The 20,561-nt window shown below is 43.8% G+C and overlaps 2 protein-coding genes across 4 annotated transcripts in view; both read right to left on the bottom strand.

The window, feature by feature from the left end:
* Window positions 1-9,509: 9,509 nt before the first annotated feature.
* Window positions 9,510-13,861, bottom strand: LOC100282084 (fiber protein Fb2). Of its 2 annotated transcripts, none has more exons than XM_008656729.4 (5): window positions 13,374-13,861; window positions 13,067-13,266; window positions 11,801-11,878; window positions 11,426-11,706; window positions 9,510-9,888 (listed from the first exon to the last, which is right to left on the bottom strand). In XM_008656729.4, exons 1-5 carry the CDS (start codon window positions 13,447-13,449, stop codon window positions 9,663-9,665), a joined length of 861 nt encoding a protein of 286 aa, XP_008654951.1. In that variant the 5' UTR covers window positions 13,450-13,861; the 3' UTR covers window positions 9,510-9,662. The 2 variants fall into 2 exon arrangements, with proteins under 2 accessions (XP_008654951.1, NP_001148469.2); NM_001154997.2 differs by lacking the exon at window positions 9,510-9,888 and adding an exon at window positions 10,370-10,905 and having other exon boundaries at window positions 13,374-13,819.
* A 5,376-nt stretch (window positions 13,862-19,237) lies between these two features.
* The window catches only part of LOC103636162 (homeobox-DDT domain protein RLT2), a 29,301-nt gene continuing 27,977 nt past the window's right edge, over window positions 19,238-20,561 (bottom strand). For both annotated transcript variants that reach the window (XM_008658510.3, XM_020542410.3), the window contains one exon: window positions 19,238-20,330. In XM_008658510.3, coding sequence (XP_008656732.1) covers window positions 19,506-20,330 — 825 coding nt within the window. In that variant the 3' untranslated portion in view covers window positions 19,238-19,505. The remainder of the gene's footprint in view (window positions 20,331-20,561) is intronic.

Below are 20,561 nucleotides of genomic sequence, written 5' to 3'. Positions count from 1 at the left end.
AGCCACGACATCACGCCAGCAAGGTGCCAAGACCTCTCTGGCTGCCACATTGGCATGTACCTAGGGCGCTAGCTCTCTCTCCGCTAGACACGTAGCACTCTGCTACACCCCCCTTTTTGTACACCTGGATCCTCTCCTTACGACTATAAAAGGGAGGACCAGGGCCTTCTTAGAGGAGGTTGGCCGCGCGGGACCGAGGATGGGACAGACGCTCTCTTGGGGCCACTCGCTTCCCTCACCCGCGTGGACGCTTGTAACCCCCCTACTGCAAGCGCACCCGACCTGGGCGCGGGACGAACACGAAGGCCGCGGGACTTCCACCTCTCTCACGCTCGACTCCGGCCACCTCGCCTCTCCCCCCTTCGCGCTCGCCCACGCGCTCGACCCATCTGGGCTGGGGCACGCAGCACACTCACTCGTCGGCTTAGGGACCCCCCTGTCTCGAAACGCCGACAGGCGGCTTCGGATTGTGCCAAGAATTTCACATGCTCACAGCCTTTCCTCTCTAAAATAGTAGCAATCCCCCTGGCACCCGAAAAGGCACATATGTCCCCGCGGCTATTCAAGATTTCTTCAAAGGCTTCAGCTTCATGGCTGATCCATTCAATTGGGCCTTCGGGGTCACCCCTTGTGAAGTTTTCCTCGCTCGAGAATGCGCCAACGCTGACGAAGCTGGTTTTTATTTTCTTAGCGCATTCTATAGATTTGTTATAGCACCTTTTCTTGAATGCACGAAGCTCTTCAACATTTCTTTCTAAATGATTTGCCCACTGATCACTAAGTTCTCGTTTCGTCTCTTCAAGTATGCGTTCTTCTTTAGCTTTGGCTAGTTGTTTCCGAAGATCTTCAATTTCGCGTTTCTGAGCCTCAGCTTGAGCTTTAGAAGTAGCTTCATCTTCCTTTATTTTATCCACCAATGTAAGCAGAATTTTATCTTTTTCCAAAGCTTCGTTCCTCAGCTTAATAACCTCTTTTCGTAGGTTGTTGAAAGCAATATTATAGCTCTCGTCTTCGGCATTCTTTTGCGCTCTCAAAGCGTTGCTAAGTATTAAACCCTATATGAAAAGAATTAGTATAAGAATAAAACAATGATTCAAAATTTATAAATTTCCAGATATACAATTTTCATACCTTCAGACTATTATATGCGAGGCTATCTGCAAGATCGTCCTTCGTCATAGCGCAGAGGCCAGCTTCAAGCTTCAGGAACCCCATACTTCTAGCCATCTCCCGGCAGACAGATAATTCTTTGTTGTCTGGGAGGCAGTATAAGAAGTCATCTTCGTCTGTGCCATTGAATACTAAGGCCCCCTTTGGATACTTCAGTTCTCGGGCATAGTGATTAGCTTCAAAAATCTCTTCTTCAGATAATCTTTTTCCCGAAGCATGTCGTACAATATAATCGAGGGCTTTGGAGGATGCTTCGGGGGCAGCAGTGCCAGTTTCTTCAACCAAAATTGGCTCTGCTATTTTTGTTTCTTCGGCTTCCAAGGATTTCACCTTGGTGGGCTCTGAAGGCCCAGCTTCAGTTTCAGATTGTTGCTTTGAAGCTTCGGCAACAAAGGCTTCAGTATGCACTTTGGAAGTTTCAACAATTTTCTTCGGAGTTGTGCTTGAAGACTTAATTGTCTCCAAAACATCAAGCACATTAACCATCCTTTTTCTTTTCGGGGTCACTGCTCGACCCTTTTGGCTTTTTGCTGCCTCAATTTTTGCTGAAGGACTTAAATCTTTTGATGTCTTTGTTTCTTCAGTCCTCGGTTCTTCTACTTTTTCTGTTGCTAGCACTTCGGCCAGCTCTTCGATTTTTGGCAGCAGAGTCGGTTCTTTAGCTTCGGTGGCCGAAGAGGTCTCACCGACAAACTCAGGCACTGTGGCCGGTTCAATATAACGTGGCCGGTGTGTGAGAACCTTTACCCTTTTCCTCTTCGGCGCCGGCTCGCTAGGAGCGGCTGAAGCAGTTTCCTTCACAGAAGATATATTCTTTCTTTTTTGGCCCCGCGTTGGATAACGGTAGTCGGGGTAGACAAACCCAATTGCATCAAATACTCGGTTGAGTCTCTTCTTCTTTCGGCCTCCGAAGGCCGCTGATAATGCAGTATCTTCGGCCTTTGAGTATACTCCAAGCAATTCATCACTTATGGCCTCAATACTTTTCAACCAGTCATCATCTGGCTCAACGAACTTATCTCCGTATTTGAATGTGTATTTTAGCCTGACTAGTCCACCTTCGTCAGGTTCTTTGACGGTTTCCTTCGGCATTTCCCAGTTATCTGCAAGTGGCCATACTCTGAAGGCAATGTGTTCTTGCATTAAATCCCTTGTCCCAATAAAAGAGCACACCGCGCCGAAGGCTCTCTGGCATTCTTCGACTGCTTCATCCATCTCCACCTTCGGCCTCTGGAGGCCGAAGCGTTGCTAGATAGGGCGCATAATGATACCTTTAATATCTTCCCGTGATTTCAAGTCATTCTTCACATAAAACCATTCCGTCATTCAGTCGCCGGGCCACCTCTTTCGAAAGGTTGGCACGGGACAGCTTGACCTAGACCGGGCGCCGAAGCTGTAGCAGCCAAAATTGTTGTGATACTGCTCTTTACCCTAGGGTTTTGTCTTGTACAATAGCTCATGTATGTTGCAGAAACTTTTTGCATTTGGTTCTAAACCTTGGCTCCTCACGGCCCACACAAAGATGCCCATCCTCATGATTGCTTCTGGAGTAAGTTGATGAAGGTAGATTTCAAATATCTTCAGTATTTCCACGACAAAACTGCTCAAGGGAAATCGTAGTCCAGCCTTTAAGAAGCTTCGGAATATCACGACTTCATTTTCCTCGGGAGTCGGACAAGTCCTCTCTCCTTCGTCAGCCCTCACAATAGACAAGTCCCGAAAATATCTGCCCCTCATATTGACAAGATGGCTTTCTTTAATACTCGATTTACCAAAAACCGCATGGCTTGGTCGCCAAGGTCGATCTTCGGAGTCTTCACCACCACTATCCACATCATAACTGTCACTGTCACCAGTATCTTCAGATAAACCCTCCAAAATCTCCCTAGTAATCTTCTCTGTATTGGTCTTTGACATTGATTGAAGAAAGCCCAGATGCATCTCCTCAGAAAGGCTCAGCTTCGAATCACCAACAGCTTTCTTATCCTCAGACATCTTCGCAAACGCTGAGAAAGTGCTCTCCAAACCGAAGCTTAAAAATTTAAAAAGTCAAACAAGTGTTGTTGTGCACAGGCTAAAAGTTGAGTGAGCAAGAGCAGATGGCAAGAAAGCGTGCCAAATAAACTCGTGGTGAGCTCTTATTTATACGCCTAGTGCGTTGAAAACTGGAGGGTCCCGCTTGTCAATGACTGTTGCTATTCTAGCAAAGGGAAGGTGTTTTTTCGGACCTTCGGCTTAAAGCCTTCGTCCATGTCACAATATGAATTTATCATTCCAGCAAATTAATATTGCGAGGGGCTACTGTTGGGGGCCTTCGGCTTCCGAAGGTCCTCAAAAACATGATTTGACAATGTTTTCCAAGTGAAATATGCGAACAGGTATCTTCGGAATCGGGTTACGGGTATACAAGAGTATGGTCAAGACGAAGCTTGAGTGGGACGGAAGGCGATCATGACGAAGGATAAGATGATCACGAAGCTATGCGCAGAAAAGCTTCGGCATGACAGCAGAAAAGGGGAACCGACTTAAAGATGAAAAGCCAAATTAGACCTCGAAGAATTACTATAGAGTTATTGATAAATGTAAAGGGCATTAATGTAATTTTACACGGGCTGCGTCCCGTGCCTATAAATAGATGAACAGTACTCCTGTACTGTTCATGCTGACTTGGCATTCGCTTTTCGCATCACGCCTGTATCTTTACTTTCCGTCAATCCGAAGCTACATTTATAATTTGTTATTATGGATATGATAATGAAAATAAAAAAGAAGTTGATGATAATATCTGCATTATTATTTGTATTTCATATATGCATTCTTCTTTATCATCTATCGAACTTACGAAGGTCTCTTCCTTCTTAACCTTCGTCCGGAATTCATTATGTCCGAAAGGATATAATGTCTTGAAAGACGAAGGACCTTAACATTTAGCACTTTTTATGTTGCCTTGTTCTTAACTCTTAGCATTTGAGAACAAGTCCCCAACACTTCATAACCAAAGTTTTGTGGCTATTAGTGTTGAATTTTACAGGATTACCTATTCACCCCCTCTAGGTGCTCTCAGTATGCATATTTTCTCTATGGTGAACTCAACAGTTAAGCGTTCATGCATTTGAGGTGTGACTCCGGGCTACACACCTAGGGCTGCACAAAATGCTCGTGGCTTGTCACCTCGCTCAGTTTGTGGTCAGCTCAGCTGAGATAGTATCTCAACTTGGTTTGTTAATGAGTCAAGTTAGAGCCAACTCGTTAGCTCGAACGAGCTAGCATTTGTCAGTAAAACAAAACCTCCACTTATATTGGATGCACTAATAAGTGATGAATTGTGTTAATTTAGTTTTGAATTGATGTGGTATGTGAAATGATGAGTAATATTACTCTTTTATAGTGTTAAATTCGTATATAATCAATTAGCAATTGATTATATTGTTGTATGTATATACATGCATATTGTAATATTTGGCGTGGCCTATGAGTGTGAACAGTGTGATTGTATGGTCTTACGCCATACTCTGTCTTCAATGGTTCGACGACCCTTGAACAGGATGAGTTCAACGCTCCTATGAGTGTGAACAATGTGATTGTATGGTCTTACGCCCTTGCCCTGTGGGTTTGACGCTCTTGTTCACCGCTGCTTAGGGTTAGCTTGACCGTATGGTTTGACACCCCATAAGGGCTTGTTCGTTTAGACCAATCCAGAGGGGGATTGGAGGGGTTTAAATCCCTGCCTAGCCATTTTTGACTAGACGGGGATTTAAACCCCTCCAATCCCCCTCTGGATTGGTCTAAGCGAACATGCCCTAAGGTAGTCAGACGCTTGTTGAAACCCTTCACTTTGTTTCTTCATTATTTTTGCATATGACTAGATTCCATCTTATATCTTGGACTCTTGCATATTCTTGTACTTTAATGAGTCTCTTGATGTGTTGCTTGAGGTGTTGATCATTTAGATCACCACTTTATCTTTGTACAAGTCCACTCTACATCCTTTGAACTATATCTAAAAATGGTATCAGATGATGTTAGTACAAATGGTTATGTTGGTCGTCAAAGACCAAAACCTTACTATAAATGGACCTTAGTCTATTTTCCTTACAATCTCCCCCTTTTGGTCATTGAAGACAACACAACCAAAGCAAACAATTCAATAAATGTAATCTACTTGTTAAGTCAAAGGTAATGTTTATTAGTTAATTTTCTCGATGGGTTTTACTTGTTTGTTGTCCTAGGGCACGAAGGGCCCACAGGGACCTAACGGTCAGGGGCCCAAGACGTGAGGACCCTAGTGGGCCTTACCAACTAGTTGTCTTGGGGTAGGTGGGGGGCTCGAGTTTCTATGGTCAAGGCCTTGGGGTCCTGATGGTCAAGTCCCCTAGGACGTGAGGGCCCTACCTATCAGATGCATGAGGGGGGACCAGGATACCTAGGGAGTCCTAAGTCATACATGAATTCTGAGGATAATCTTGGTAAATATACCCATGGTATGTAGATCTTCCTTTGAGAAGATCCTTGTGCGCGGCATGCCAACAGGGGGTATGCCTTTCCCTAGATGCTAATATAGTCCAATGTACTTCGTTGGAACTTTATGTTTGTCCCAAATCCACACATAACATTCTTTAGTAGTTTATCATAATTATTCTCCAAGTTATTTATTTCTTGTGATATTGTCACTAAGCTTCTATTTCGTCTCCCTATTTCAGGCACATTTCTTTAATTTCTATTGCTATACAACATTGACGCTTGTTCTCGTATTGGATGAGAGAAATCATTTGATGAAGCTAGGTTTGCTTCGAATCCGGTTTGCCCGGTGACTCTTGACCCCAATTTGGTCACCTTTGCCCTATGATGCGTACGGGGAATTTCTTTGCATCTTACATTATTGATTGATTGATGAATATATATGCTAATGCAGTGGAAAGAGGCAGTGTCTCACTGGATTCAAAGTAGAGTAGTCTCTCCGTATTTACTTAGGCCTCATTTGGTTTGAGGGACTAAAGATTAGTCCCTCTATTTTAGTCTCATTTAGTTTCTAAATTGCCAAACGATAGGACTAAGGGCATGTTTGTTTACCCCACAGATTATATAATCTTGATTAAATAATCCTAAGAGGCAAACAAACAGTCCAGCTTATTTGCCTAGATTATATAATCTAACCCCTTGGATTATGATAATCCATAAGCAAGTGAGGAGGTGCTTATTTCAGATTATTTTTTCCCACTTCCCCACTACCCTTTTAAGTTTCCTAGAAATTACCCACCAATGTCATTATAATCCACCGAATCGTTTTTGCGCCTATCCGGCATCCAGCGACTAGCAAATCCAGCATAATTCCTCCTCGACTCCTCCTAACCCTAGCCGCCAGGCTCTAGGTTCCCTTGGTTCGACCTAGTACAAATATAGAGGGCATTCTTGTCTTCCTCATACAAAAAATCCTATTAACAACTCAAATAATCTGGGTAAACAAACAGGACTACTCAGATTATATAATCCAGATTATATAATTTAGATTATATAATCCTCTAAAAATAATCCAGATTATATAATCCATGGGGGTAAACAAACAGACCCTAAGATAGGGACTAAACTGTTTTAGTCCCTAGTCCCTCAAGATGTGGCTAAAAATGACTAAATCATATTAATTCCACATTTGCCCCTTATTTAGTTCAATTGTATTAATAGCAGGAGAAAGTTAAAGCCCATTTTAGTCTTCTTATGAGTCATTTATTATATTCTTACTAATTTTAGTCACTAGAACCAAACATGTTAGGGACTAAACTTTAGTCCCCTAACTAAACTTTAGTCCATAGACTAAAGAAACAAACATGGCCTTAATTTATCCTCTCCTCGGAACCCGTTAACGCGGGGAGCCTTCGGCATTGGGTCTAGCCTATTGTTTGTATTCCATGTTGAAAATAGGATGATCTTGCACTTGCTGCATGTTCTTACGGCTAAATACACATTCCAACAGACCGATTCTCAAATTGAGCTACTTCGTTATTCTGGTGTCTTATGTTACATTCAATGTGCGTTGTCAATTAAATTCATATAGGGTTAAAAATGTGAAAGGAACATGAACGCCTAAGAGGCAGTGAATTAGGACTTCTATTTTTCACACTCTAAGCTAGGCCAATAAATGATCTCTTAAACAAAACCTATGCAAGAAACTAAACATTAATGTGCAACTAAGGTTTTATCTAAGTGTTGCTATCTCTACCGTAAAAGAACTTTAGCAACCCAAGTTCCAATCCTACCAACTAGCCTATATTCTAAACTAGGAATGGTAAACATTACAACTTGAAAGGGAAATGAGCTTAAACATTTCCTATAATCGATTTTGGTGGTTGACATCCATCACAAACCACGTGGACTAATTAGTTTGCCTAGTTATCTTTTATCTCAGGTGCATAAGGTTCAATATAAACCAAAAAGTAATTAAGTTGGGGACTCAACAAGATTTGGAGCAAAGACTTGAGAGTGTGCTGCCAGTGGCGCACCGGATAGTGTCCGGTGCCCTAGGCCGAGCACCAAGCGAACTTCTCACTCTCGGGTTTTTCCAAGGGGAGCTCCGCTATAATTCACCGGACTGTCCGGTGTGCACCGGACATACCCGGTGAGCCAACAGAGCAACGGTAACCTACGCCAACGGTCGACTGCTAAAGGTGAACAATGCGCGTTAGAAGTCAGAGCAGAGAAGTCAGACCGCACTGGACATGTCCGGTGCCGCTAGAGGACAGAAGACTTCAATGGTCAAGCCGCTCCAAACCCCAACGACGTGCTGATGTGGTACGCACCGAACAGTGAACAGTACCTATCCGGTGCACCATCAAACTATCCGGTGTGTCCATCGACAGCAAACTCAGCCAACGACTAGGAAGTGGTTGGAGGCTATAAATACCTCTCAACCACCTCCATTCAAGCTATCCAAGTTTTCTAAAGTTCACATTCAATACAAGAGCAATAGCATTCACTCCAAGACACATTCCAAAGATCAAATCCTCTCCAAGCCTCCAAATCAACTCAAATCTTTAGTGACTTGAGAGAGGGTGTTTTTGTGTTCTTTTGTTGCTCTTGTTGCTTGGATTGCTTTCTCCTCTCTATTCTCATTTGTTCTAAGTGCTTTGTAAAGCTAGCAAGAGACACCTAAGTGTGTGGTGATCCTTGCAAGATCTTAGTGATCCAAGTGATTAAGTAGAAGCCTCAACCGGTCTGTGTGACCGATTGAGAGAGGAAAATGGTTGGAATAGACCCGGCCTTTGTGGCCTCCTCAACGGGGACTAGGTTCTTTGGAACCGAACCTCGGTAAACAAATCACCGTGTTCACTTGTGTTGATTACCACTTGATTTGTTCCCCTCTTTCCTCTCTCTAAAGTTCCCTTGCTTATATTGATTTGAGTTTTCTCCCAAACGTTATCCGCATTGATTGAGCAACTCTAAGCAATGAGAACTATCCTTCAAACTTCGATTTAATTCTAACGCTAACCCCGATCTTAGTGCGTGTTTAAAGTTTATAAATTTCAGGTTTCGCCTATTCACCCCCCTCTAGGTGACTTTCACAACTTAAGTAAACAATAAATGTGGAAGCTTAAAGAGAAAGGTAGACATGCAAACTCCCGTTGACGCGCTGGTATTTTTACTGAGGTATCTAGAACCATGCAAGGTTCTAACCAATCCTCCTTGGTGCCCCTATGCAAAGGGAAGCCCACGCGAGAGCCAAACACCTTAGACAGGTAACTTCGTAGAGAGCCGCGAGCCTTTTTCCACGCACAAGTGGTGCTTCACTTCTAGCACCTCTCGGACGCTCCTTATCGTCTTCACTATCGAGCTTACGGCTAAAACACCGTGGACCTCGTTCCCTACGTTACACGGTGGCGGCTGCACCACAAACTCGGTTGGTCTGGTCTCATAAGACTTCACCCCACTCGGTACAAGTACAACGACTCACGCAAGAGCCGATGGGTTTGTGTGGATTTTCTAACCTCACTTAATCTACTAGAAACAACCTAGAGCAAGCGCAATAGCAGTCTAACTAACCTAAACACTTTACAAAGCACCTATGCTAATCATCGAGTGATTCTATTAAACACTTGAGTGTTTGGGGCAATGGAGATGTGTTTCTACTCGATAGTAATGTTGTTTGGGCTCTCACAGCTTCAAATGGACAGTTAGGGGTTTATATAGAGCTCCAACTCCAAAGTAGTCGTTGGAGAAAAGTAGACTTTTCTGCCGTTGGCATGCTTTACCGTCCACGAGGTTTGGTGCACCACCGGCTCGGTGCGGTGACCAGATGATCGTTAGAGCTAGCCGTTGCCGACTGTTGGCCACAAGGGCGAAGCTAGGTAGAAGGTAGGGGGGTGCATATGCACCCACGAAATTTTACAAAATTAGTGATTCATACCAGATTTTTACCATATATGTACCCTCTACCGGTTATTACCATACACCCTCCTCTATTTTACTCTAGCTTCGCCACTGGTTGGCCAAGGTCCGGCGCGTCAACTGGTCGAGTGCCTGAAAAGTGCTCTCTGGCAAACTGGTCGGGTGCACCCAGAAGCAGCCCTCTTCATTTTCTTCAATCTTTCTCGCTTGGACTCTTCAAGTGTGTTTTGGACTTGTGCTGAATACTTAAAAGTCTTATATGAATCTTCTATTGTCTTCTTTTGAGGTGTTTTTCCTCGGTGCCTTCGGTGCCTTAGTCCAAGACACTTTGAATCATGTGAGCTACAGAACACAAACACTTGCAAAACCATTAGTACACATGTTATGTTGATCATCAAACAACAAAATCATTTAGTCAAATGGATCAGATCTATTTTCATTAGAAAATGGATGCCTAACATCAACATTGTTCTGCAGCTTTATGCAAGATTTACGGCGTAGAGTAGATGGATGCTAGCTCTTCCCTCTACATGCAATCTATTTTTCACCGATTCTTCTTAACTTGATGTAAGATTTTTCATGGTAGAGATGATAGTCACTCAATCTAATGCAGATGTGTCCATTCAGTCCCGTATTCGTTACTACAGATTTTGTAGTAAAGGCTGTACAAAACTTCATCTTGGGTGCAATGTATGCCGTGGTTTCTTCCCTACTCTTTTGCTGTGAAGGGAATGCTAATTCTGTACCTAAGGTACTGTCCAGAGTGCTACTTCGACGACGACAGCCGAAGTCCGTCAACATGAACTTCCACACAGGTCAAGTTACAACCTCAGTCCAACCGCACCATTCGTCTCCATTATGCATACCTGAGAATACTTAACTGGTCTTACAACAAGAAGAATGTGCGCTCGAACAAGCGCCTTTCTTGCTTTGTGTAAGTACATGTTACAGGTTATTATGTATGTTGGTGCAAACACGATCTGCCAGTGAGCTAACAGATAAGAATTACTGGCTGGTAAATTGGTAAAAACAACGGTACAACAGCTAGCTTAAATCAAGCTATATCACGATAGAATCAACTGCGCACTTTTCTGAAACAAAGAAGAACGCGGCTAAGTTTCCTGAGGCGAACTTTCCCCGCCATCAGAGTTAGATGCACCAAACCGGGCGGAGCACTATCTGACTATGCGGACCAGGCAGGAGTAAGCGCCGAACTAGCATGTGCAAGAACCTAGAGCTGTTTCGAACAATCAGTCTCCAAATAGAGTGGAGAGCACTAGGCCTTGCACAAAGGTTGCTCTGCCGGTGGCCTGTTTCCGCTTTTGCTCCCTTTCCTCGCTTGTGAGAGATGAATCAATACTGCCATCGAAAAGAAACACAAGTTGAAGTTCCTGTATCTCATACGTAACGAAGCAGACCCTTGAAACTTGCAAGCACTAAAGCACATTGCTTGACAGCAAACGTAGATGAGAAGTTAAAAAAAAACACAAACATCTAGGAAGTGAAACCCCTTTTAACAGCAAAGGGGATTATCTGTCAGTGTACGCTTCTTGTAACTTGGTTTTAATGCAGAGGTGCTGGAAATATTAAGAACCGCTAGCTCAATTAGTTCAATTCAAGGCTAAGACTATTTCCATTGAAAGAGAATAGTTTGTCGGTTGTGGAAGAGTGGGCTATCGTAGCGCAATTCCAAACCTCAGGAAACAACATGGTAATTGGATAGTGCAAAGGAGAACAGAAGGCGCAATAGGTTCATGAATCATAATGAGGAATGTTTTGAGCAGACATGCAAGCGATTAATAAAATAGCTTCAAATTTATAGAGAACACTTGTCGCCCATAAAAGAATCTAGCAAATTTATACCAGGAGTTATATATACCTCGACTCCCAAGGCTGAACCGGTGTCTCCTTACGTATTGAGGCGCCATCTGGAATAGAAGACGCCGATTTTGATGGTTCTGGTGCATCTGATGGTGAGAAGCCCAGGCCAAACGACGAAAGAAGAGGATCGCTGGAAATGTTTGTAGTCACTGCATTGCTTGATCTGTGGCCATGACCACCCCCTAGAAGAGCCCGTAAATGAGTACCCCGTAGATCTCGGCTCAATGCAGAAATTGCATGGCTCTCGGGAATAATGTATCTGCGAGACCTGTGACCGTTCTGTAAGTAGGAAATAAAAACAGGGCGTCAGAAGGCTTGCAAATTTTATCAAGAATGTTATTGCAGAGAAAGGTAGGAGGGTAGAGAGGTGAACCTTGAACAGGTAACCATGCTGCATGGTCATATGGTTAAGCATATCTCTTGTAACCCTTTGGGAGCAAATGGGGCAGGGCTGAAATGAGAGAGAGAAAAATGGAAATGAGAACACTACCTCTGCTAGCAGTCTACAGTGTAGCATAAACAAAAGTAGTATGAGGTGCGCATTTTGAATGACTTGCCATGGAGGTGGTCTGATAAAGAAGTGCTATTTTGGACCACCTAGGATGACTTAAAACTAAGGTGGCACTATCCTTGCTACAATAAGTTGAGTTTTTAAAGATTATTATAAAACGAGCCAGATGTAATAGTTGAATCCATTAGCCCAAACTAATGGGATCATCTCATATATTTAAATAGAGAAACTTCTCCCATAAATTTTCTAGTGTCTCTTGACACCTTTTTGTTACCGTCAAATAATGCAAATCATCCCAAATCTTTCTCAAGCACTCTGTAACAACAAAGTTTCTTGGAGATTTTTTTGGGTGGGGTATGGGGATCCCCACCTAGAAGTTGATTGCAGAAGAAAAGGGTACACAGGTTTACCCAGGCACATGGGGGGATCATAGAGTTACAAGTCTGAACTCTGAAGGTAAATACGCCAACGACACAAATCAAAACTAAGAGACGCAGGAGATAATTGTTTGCTCCAGATGACAAAGTCATCACATGCTGATTCTATAACACCACGTCACAGAAAATGCGCCATTTTGCGCATCCCAAAGGCGCCAAATGATGGTGACAAGGACAGTTCGCCACAGCCCACAGGTCTTGGCTGAGCTGAGAGGAATTGTGTTGCCAATAAACCAAAAGTCTGAAGCACACGAATGAACTTAAATTCGGACCAAGATACATTCTTTCCTCTCAAGCCCAACTTGAGCATTCTATTTTTCACTAAGCCACAATTTCCAGTCCAAAGTGCTCTTCTGTGCATGAAGCTGCGAAGCCATAGGCTTCAGTTCAGTTATTGACTGAACCTCGGCTCTCCTAAAATCGCAACTGCCAACTAGACAGACGGATAGCCAAAATCCTCTGACAAGGCTACTACCACAAAAACAAGAACTCATGAGCTGATTCATCAGGTCAACCCCTCAAGCAGTAACCAGTAAGCTACAACGTTTCGTTTCGTCCAGCTCTAATCGGGGAAGAAGCAAGAGCGGGCAGTTCTGTACATCACGTCTCAGCCTCTCAGGCAGTCAGGCTCACAATTCACTCTGTAAGAATTCTGCAGCAGCAAGAAGAAGAAGCGAGCTGACTGACTCACCGCGGAGTGGGGCTCATAGGGGTGGTCCTCCTCGAGGTGGACGCAGAGGGACGCGACGTCATGGTCCTCGTAGCAGTAGGGGCAGGCGACATCCGGCCACGTCGCGTCCCCGAGCCCCAGCGCCATCTCCATCTCCATCTCCAAGCCCCCGTCGTCCTCAATCTCCATCTCCACCTCCTCCGTCCCTATCCCGGGCACATCTGCAACCAATCCGACCAGAGCCCACAAATCAGCAACAGGATCGCTCGCGTGCTGTACTGCTGTTACTGAGCGAAAGGAGAAGCAGGAGAAGGCGGGATATCCTCACCGTCGACGTGGCCGAGCTGCGCCGCGTAGTAACGCTTGGCGGCGGCCAGGCGCGAGATCCAGTGCTCCGAGTCCATGTCTCGATTCGGTTCCTCCCTACCCTCGCTTGGGCTCCTTCACGTGTCACGTGCCTTCTCACAGGCTGCCGCCTCCCCGTCCCCTCTTCTTGAGCTGTCCAAGGCTCCAAGCTCGTTCTTTCCCCTTCCTGCTCGCCTCCGACAGCAACAGCAGCGACGGAGGCGATTTTGACCCGCGCGTGTCTCGACTCCCGACTTCCTCCCGGGAAACGAAATTTTCCTCGCGTAGTTCGCCGGCCTCCTGCCTTTGTTGTTTCTTTGGCTCTCAGTACGGGGAGGATTTTGCTAGGACGGAGAAAGAGTAGACCGTGACGAAGTTTCTTATGGGTAGGGGCCTAGAGCGAGAGAGAGGGCCGAAAGGGGAGGAAGCGGGTGAGGCTATCCGCAACCGTTACTACTAAATTTTTTCCCCTATATCACTTTTCCCCCCTATTTTTCCCCCTATTTTTTCATCTCCCGCAGCGGTTCCCCCTAAATACTCCCCCTATACCCCACAACCACTATAAAATATCATTTTCTATACCAACCATCAATTTTTTATCTACTAACAATTACTCGTGGACCCACAGCACAGTGTTTAGAGTGATGAACAGTGACACGCTAGATCTGGGGGGAGAGAGAAGGGGACCGACACATAGGGGGCGCTGTAGGGGGCACCGTTGCGGCCATAGGGTGCCCCTACAGCCGACATGCAAGGGGAGGGGGAGCGGTAGGGTCGACCGCTGCGGTCAGTCTGAGAAATGGGGGCTCCGTGTGCCTTTCCGGCGTACTGGTCGACGTCCGAGTCAGCACGTGGCCCTCTCTCCGCCGATTGCTAGTTTTGCTACCCTACCCACTCGGCGTGTCTGGATGATAGGGCCGGCCGGCGGCCCGCGCCGTGCGTCCGTGGGCTGTGTTTTGGCAGGGATAAGGAAAGAAACGCGGCGTCCGCTGGAAACCGCGTGGAGAGTCTGCGACACGGGACCGGGTGCGTGCGGACTAGGGCAGCATGTCAATGGCCCCATCTCCAATTCCTTGCAGGATTTTTTTTATTATTAGACAAATAGGCACACATTGCAACCAGAAAACATAAGCACTTTGTTTGATCTCTAACTTATTTTCTAGTAAAAAGTGACTTTGACTTGTTTTGAGTTGAAATAGGACTATATGGGAGAAACAATGAGCTAAAGGTATGAACCTATAACTTAGGCATATCGACCATATTATAATTATGTTTGTCTAAGTCATATAAAATATCCCGTGAATAAAAAACAAGTCGAATTGAAGAAAACTTGGCTAAAAAGAGCATAAGCTCAGCTGCTTGGGCCTCACCGGACCGGTCCGGTCCGGTTGCGCACCGGGCCGAGTTCACAGAGAGCCTAGAACAGGGGTTTCGGCGGCCTGGTGCACCGGACCCCGTCGTACAAATTGCTCAGTCTCGGGATTTTTATTATAAAAATCCACGGACCGTCTGCAGGAGGGGTCTGGTGGCTGTACCTCACCACCAACGTCTACTTCGGCTCCAACTTCTACTTCAATAGGCAACTAACATGTGGCGGTCTGGTGCACAACCCGATTTAGAAGTCGCCAGTCAAGATCCTAGAGGACCCGTTACTGTTCTCAATCTGGTGGTGCACCGGACCGGTCCAGTGTCCCACCCAAGAGTAGATTTTTAGTAGTTTTTGGATGAAACTTCAATAGTTTTGTGGAGGCTTGGGCTATAAACAGACCTCTATTTCAACCTCCACTAGACACCAAGCTACTCAAAAGCAAGTACTTCATTCCTACGCATTAGTGAAACACGTGAAAGTGTGCCCATTCTAGTGAGATATTGTTGTGCTTTGTTCTCACTTTATGGTGTTGTTCTTGTGCTCTTGTGTATGTTCTTATCCCCTCTCTCTCTCTCTTGTTGTTATTTGGAGTTGTAAGTCCCATCAACTATGTACGGCTGATAGAGACTATGATATGTGGAGATCCTTGCGAGGAGAAAATATAAGAACCATGGCCTCAAGTTGATCACTAGATCACTTGAGAAGGATTGGTGGCAACCCTCATCGTTTGGACACCACAACGTGGATATAGGCAAGATTTTGGTGCTTGGCTGAACTACGGTAAGAATTATTGTGTCTTGTGTGCTTTTTTGCTTCTTTCCAAAAAAAATATTTTTCTCCCTTACTCTAAGTTCTTGATTATACTTGCAGTATTGCTCCAAGTTATAATTCTGCATCTAAAGAGCAATTAAGTGAAAGAACTTCTCTTCCCTCTCACTTTGCCTTGAATTATTTTTGTGCTAACCTCCAATTTGGATCAAGTCTTGTTTTAAGTTGTGAATTTCTAGCGTCACCTATTTACCCCCTATAGGTGACTACAAGCAACAACGACGTTCATGGTGTCGTTGTGGTCGAAGTGTGAGCTCGACCTTGGTCTTGGAGCAGCAGTCGCTGTTATGAATCAATACGACACAAAGTAGATTAAACACAGAGAAGACATAGATTTAACGTGAAAAACCCCTCCAAAGCGAAGGGGAAAAACCATGGACGTCGGCCATCAACAATATCATTATTTTTGGGTGGTTATAGATTGCAGAAGATTTACAATGAGGTGACGATTTCCTGTGGATTACAAGTGTATTATAGAGGCAAAACCCTAAGGTGAGTAGGGAACGATCCGACCCAAGCCTCCTGGCGACGGGCCTCCGCTTCGCTCGCCAACTTGGTCGCCTTCTTCAGAATTTGGATCACAAACTCAACAATCATAGATGGAAGCGTCGTGGACCTCCTTCATGCAACATGTAAGTATTAACAAACATTATTCACTAAAAATGCAACATATGGTCTAGGAAAAGTTAGATATTGTACTACACCTACGCTTGTTGTTTCTTGCATATCAAGAAAAATACCATGGTATCCTGAAATTTTTTCAGAGATAGTAAGTGGAGTACTCACTAATTTACAATTTTTTTTATTCTTGCTCTCTTATGATTCTAGTAGCATACTTTCTATGATTCAATAAAAATCCTCCTTTAATTTGCTCTCCATCTATTCCTAGAAAATAATATAGCATCCCTAGGCCCTTGAGATTAAACTCAACTCATAAATCTATTAACGTTGCTTTCACAACATTATTGGATGAGCTAGCCACCACAATGTCATCAATAGATCAATAGCTAGATAGTGACCTTGCCCTTACTATAAAAAGTACCTCGCTTTGAAGCAACAAAATCAAGTTGTACAAGTTTAGTATTGAGTCTTTCATACCAAGCTTTATGTGCTTGTTTTAATCCATATATATTCTTATCCAATCTACACTCATGATCAGGATATTCCAAGCTCTCAAAACCAAGTGTTTGATTCATATGTACTTCTAGAACATCATGCAGGAAGACATTTTTAACATCAAATTGTCTCAAACAGCATCCTTTGGTTACTACAATTAACAAAACAATCCTAAATATTAGTCGCTTTAACAACATGACTAAAAGTGTCTTCATAATAAATTCTATATTTTTGTTTAAAACCTTTTGCAACAAGACCAGTTTTGTATCTATCAATTGTACCATCAACATGCTTCTGGAGATCATATACCCAGTTTATGGGATATGCAGTGGTATAAAACACCTCATCCCAAATTTCAAGGACAGATGTACAAGCTAACAAGGAGAGCTCTACTTCAATAGTATGACATTGTTTACATGCTAGTGTGTCATTCTATGGGGGTGGGCAAGATAGTAGGTGTATGATTCCTATGCGAGCAAAAACGGAATTGAGTTTTTTATACTTGCCCCCCCAATCAGTTTGCACTACAATGATTTTCTTGTTGAAGGTGTTGAAGGCTTGAAAAACTTGGAACACTTCAGATTTATGTCAAATGGGATAAAGCTAACTAAATTTATTATAATCATCATAAAAACTCACATAGTAACATTTTTTTTCATTTGAAAAGCGGTAGGACCCCATACATCTAAAAACACAAGTTCTAGAGGAGCTTGGGGCATACTAAACGACTTAGGTAAAGGTAATTGATGACTCTTCACGTGTTGACACACATCACACACTTGGATTTCACTTGACCATAAGGAAGAGCATGGCAATTTATTCTCACTAACAACCTTATTGACAATGATATGGCACCTTGATCATGAAGGCTTGGTGGTCATGAAAATGCACTTGGATGAAGATGATTGCTCTAAGCTTGGCCATGGATAAAGTCCCCCTTAACATCTACCGCGTAGAAGAATTCTCTTTGGGTCCTGGTCCTTTACAAAAAAACAAGGATGATACTTAAGGAATATACAATTATCAGCGGCTAGTTTGTGGACAGAGATAACAACCTGTTCTAACATCTGGATGCCACATGTCCTGGCTTTTCACACAACTACCACACCGATCTTGTATCTCCTCGTGCATCGTGCCCTTATCCATGACTACGACCAAAGCCACCTCTTCCGGCATGACCAACATCATGTCCTCCTCTTCCTCAAAAAACCACCACGTATCCTCATATCGCGGAATTGACGCTCATCTGATAGTTGGTCAGATTTCCCAACCTTACAAATTGGCAGAGTCCACTAAGGGTTGATTGGGTGACCATGGGGAATTAGAGGGGATTAAAGAGGAAATCAACTCATTTCTCTCTCAATTCCCTCCAGTCCCCTGTTATCCCTTTGCCACCAAATCAACTCTAAATGTGGCCGGATCCACCTTGAAGTAACCGACTCAATCAAAGGATTGTAGTAGGCTTCAAGTCCTGTTAAGCTATATGAAACAATATCACCATATTCTAGCTTCTTACCAGTTGCCACTATCTCATCGCCATAAGACTTCGTCTTGGCGAAGCAAGGGGGTGTTTAGTTACCACCTCCTAAACTTTAGTGAGTCACTGTTAGTCTCTAAAAATGGGATGACTAAAATATGTCTTTCAAATAGAATTTCTAAAGACTAAAGTTTAGGAGGGTGACTAAAAGAACCAAACAACCCCTAAGTCATCACAGATTGTCGTCCTTCCGTTTAATTGCAAGCTTGGAGCGAAGATGCATGATATGCATCCTTGATTATCTACAACTATTGGCCTCCTAAAGTTTAGGAGCCCCTAAGTCTTGGATTACCTTCCAGACCACTCCTAAAGTTTGACACATCGCTATCTGCCCAAAAAATTCCTTGGACAAGGTTGAATTTAGATAGCTCAACAACTATTGGTCATGTGTGACCTAGTCGACGTACATCGGATTTGCGATCTTCTCCTTCGTCTTATCATCGTTGGCAACAACTATTTTAGCTTCAGGCATCTTTCATGGTTCCATCTAGGAATCCAGTAAGCTGTGCCATAGCCGACCAAACTTAGGGCCTGTTTGAGAATACAATTTTGAAATATTGTAGTTTTGAGATACCATAGTTTACAATTGTATATGACATAAATATTACGGTATTACTTTATTACAGTAAAACTACAATATTGTTCAAAACCGAGATCTATTTGGTTTTATTGGAAAAACAAAGTATATGTAGGAAAGAAAACTGGGTTCCTAAGTGGAGTTTCGAAAATCTCAAAAATACCAATGTTTTAGATAAATCATAGTAAAACTATGTTTTATCTGTACAAACCAAACACAATGACCTTCAAGTGAAAGTTGTTATCTCTACACGATGCTCAACGCCAACGAGGATGCCTACGATGCGCCTGCCATGTTCTCGGTTAGAAAGCAGACTCCAATTTCATATTTACTTTTAAGAGATGGTAAAACTCATGATAAAAGATCACTTCTACTTAAGGGGACAATGGGCTCTATTTAAGGATCAGATTAGGATCGGGATGACGCATGGGAACCAAATTAGCAAATTGCGATATGATATCATCTCTCCTTAGACACTGTATAGCTCGGGGAATTCTACAGTGACATGCACATACCTAGCAAGATACAACCACTCATCGAATGAGTAGGCATACGTCAGGAAATCTATTAGAACCTGCGGTGCCTAAAAAAACAGTATGCACATCTATCGCTCCTTAGCTTTTCCTTTTGGTTCACAAAGGGACGCTGAGGGAGGATCTCTAGGATAAGGTCACTTATTTCTGCTTTCTTATTCGCTGTAGTCAGATGAATATGAAGTAGCATCTGGATCCTCATCCGGAGTCATCTCCCCGCCAACGCCGCCATCCTCTCCGTCATCACCAATTTCATCATCACCTTCGTCCATCTCAACATCGGCATCGTCAACTGCGTGGTCTGCATCATCTTCTTCCACATTCTCATCACCTTCAGCATCTTCATCTTCCTCGTCAGTCTCGTGATCCATCATGGACATCATTTCATGGTGCCTCGACCCACTAGAATAGTCTATTGAGTAATCTGGAACCTGCTCTTCATAATCCTCGTCCATGGGCTGGCCGTTTTCCTCGTTATCTTCATAGCGTGATCCAGAACTGTTCTCGTCACGCTCAGTGTATGTCATTCTGGTCTCCAAGCCCCACTCATCTGCGCCAGAGCTTCGTGGAGACTCCTCAATGTCGGCAGCCTTTGAGCTGGTAAGCATGCTAAAGCTTCCCATCAAATTTTCCTTTGGAATTGATCTGCCTCTGCCCACAGATGGCTGCCGAGGTCTGACAGTTCGACGCCCACGACCTCGACCTCGACCTCGACCTCGACGTGCATTCTTCCTTGGCGCTCTACCAGAAGCAGCAATGCCATCCTTGAACTCGATCCTTGATGAGCTGCTAACACCTCTTGGGATCCTTCCACCTCGACTTCGGCCCCTGCCTCCCCTGCTACCTCCTCTACTTCCACGGCCACGTCCCCTACGGCCACTACCAGGAAGCCACCTTCCATCATACAAATCCATACCAGTTGGTTCGAGTGGAATTGTTTCTTGTTTGCTCTTAACAACTGTATACCTTGATGGAAATTTCTGCAGGTAAGGGAAAATATAAATACATAATTATGCAATTTGCAAGGGGACTGGTGATAGCATCATATATATAGACTGAAAAGTCTGCCCAGATAAATAATCAAACACATGAAAACATTTCATGATTTGAAGGTATATTAGCAGAGCATTGAGGTAGGTTTTGACCAAAACATGAAGCTATATATTTGATGCCATGTGTAAGTCGAACAACAGAGATACCTTACTTCCAAC

Source organism: Zea mays, chromosome 8 (genome assembly GCF_902167145.1).
Source record: "Zea mays cultivar B73 chromosome 8, Zm-B73-REFERENCE-NAM-5.0, whole genome shotgun sequence".
Lineage (NCBI taxonomy): Eukaryota > Viridiplantae > Streptophyta > Magnoliopsida > Poales > Poaceae > Zea > Zea mays.
Note: the sequence above shows the minus strand (reverse complement) of the source record. Positions and strands in the feature narration are given on the sequence as shown.

What these genes read in the sequence shown, in the direction of transcription:
- LOC100282084 (XM_008656729.4), bottom strand. Translation starts at nt 13,449, where the DNA reads ATGGACTCGGAGCACTGGATCTCGCGCCTGGCCGCCGCCAAGCGTTAC. An exon ending in CCTATGAGCCCCACTCCGCG is followed by an intron (nt 11,879 to 13,066) that starts GTGAGTCAGTCA and finishes CTCTCATTTCAG; the next exon opens with CCCTGCCCCATTTGCTCCCA. An exon ending in GTTCAGCCTTGGGAGTCGAG is followed by an intron (nt 9,889 to 11,425) that starts GTATATATAACT and finishes TGTGTTCTGTAG; the next exon opens with CTCACATGATTCAAAGTGTC.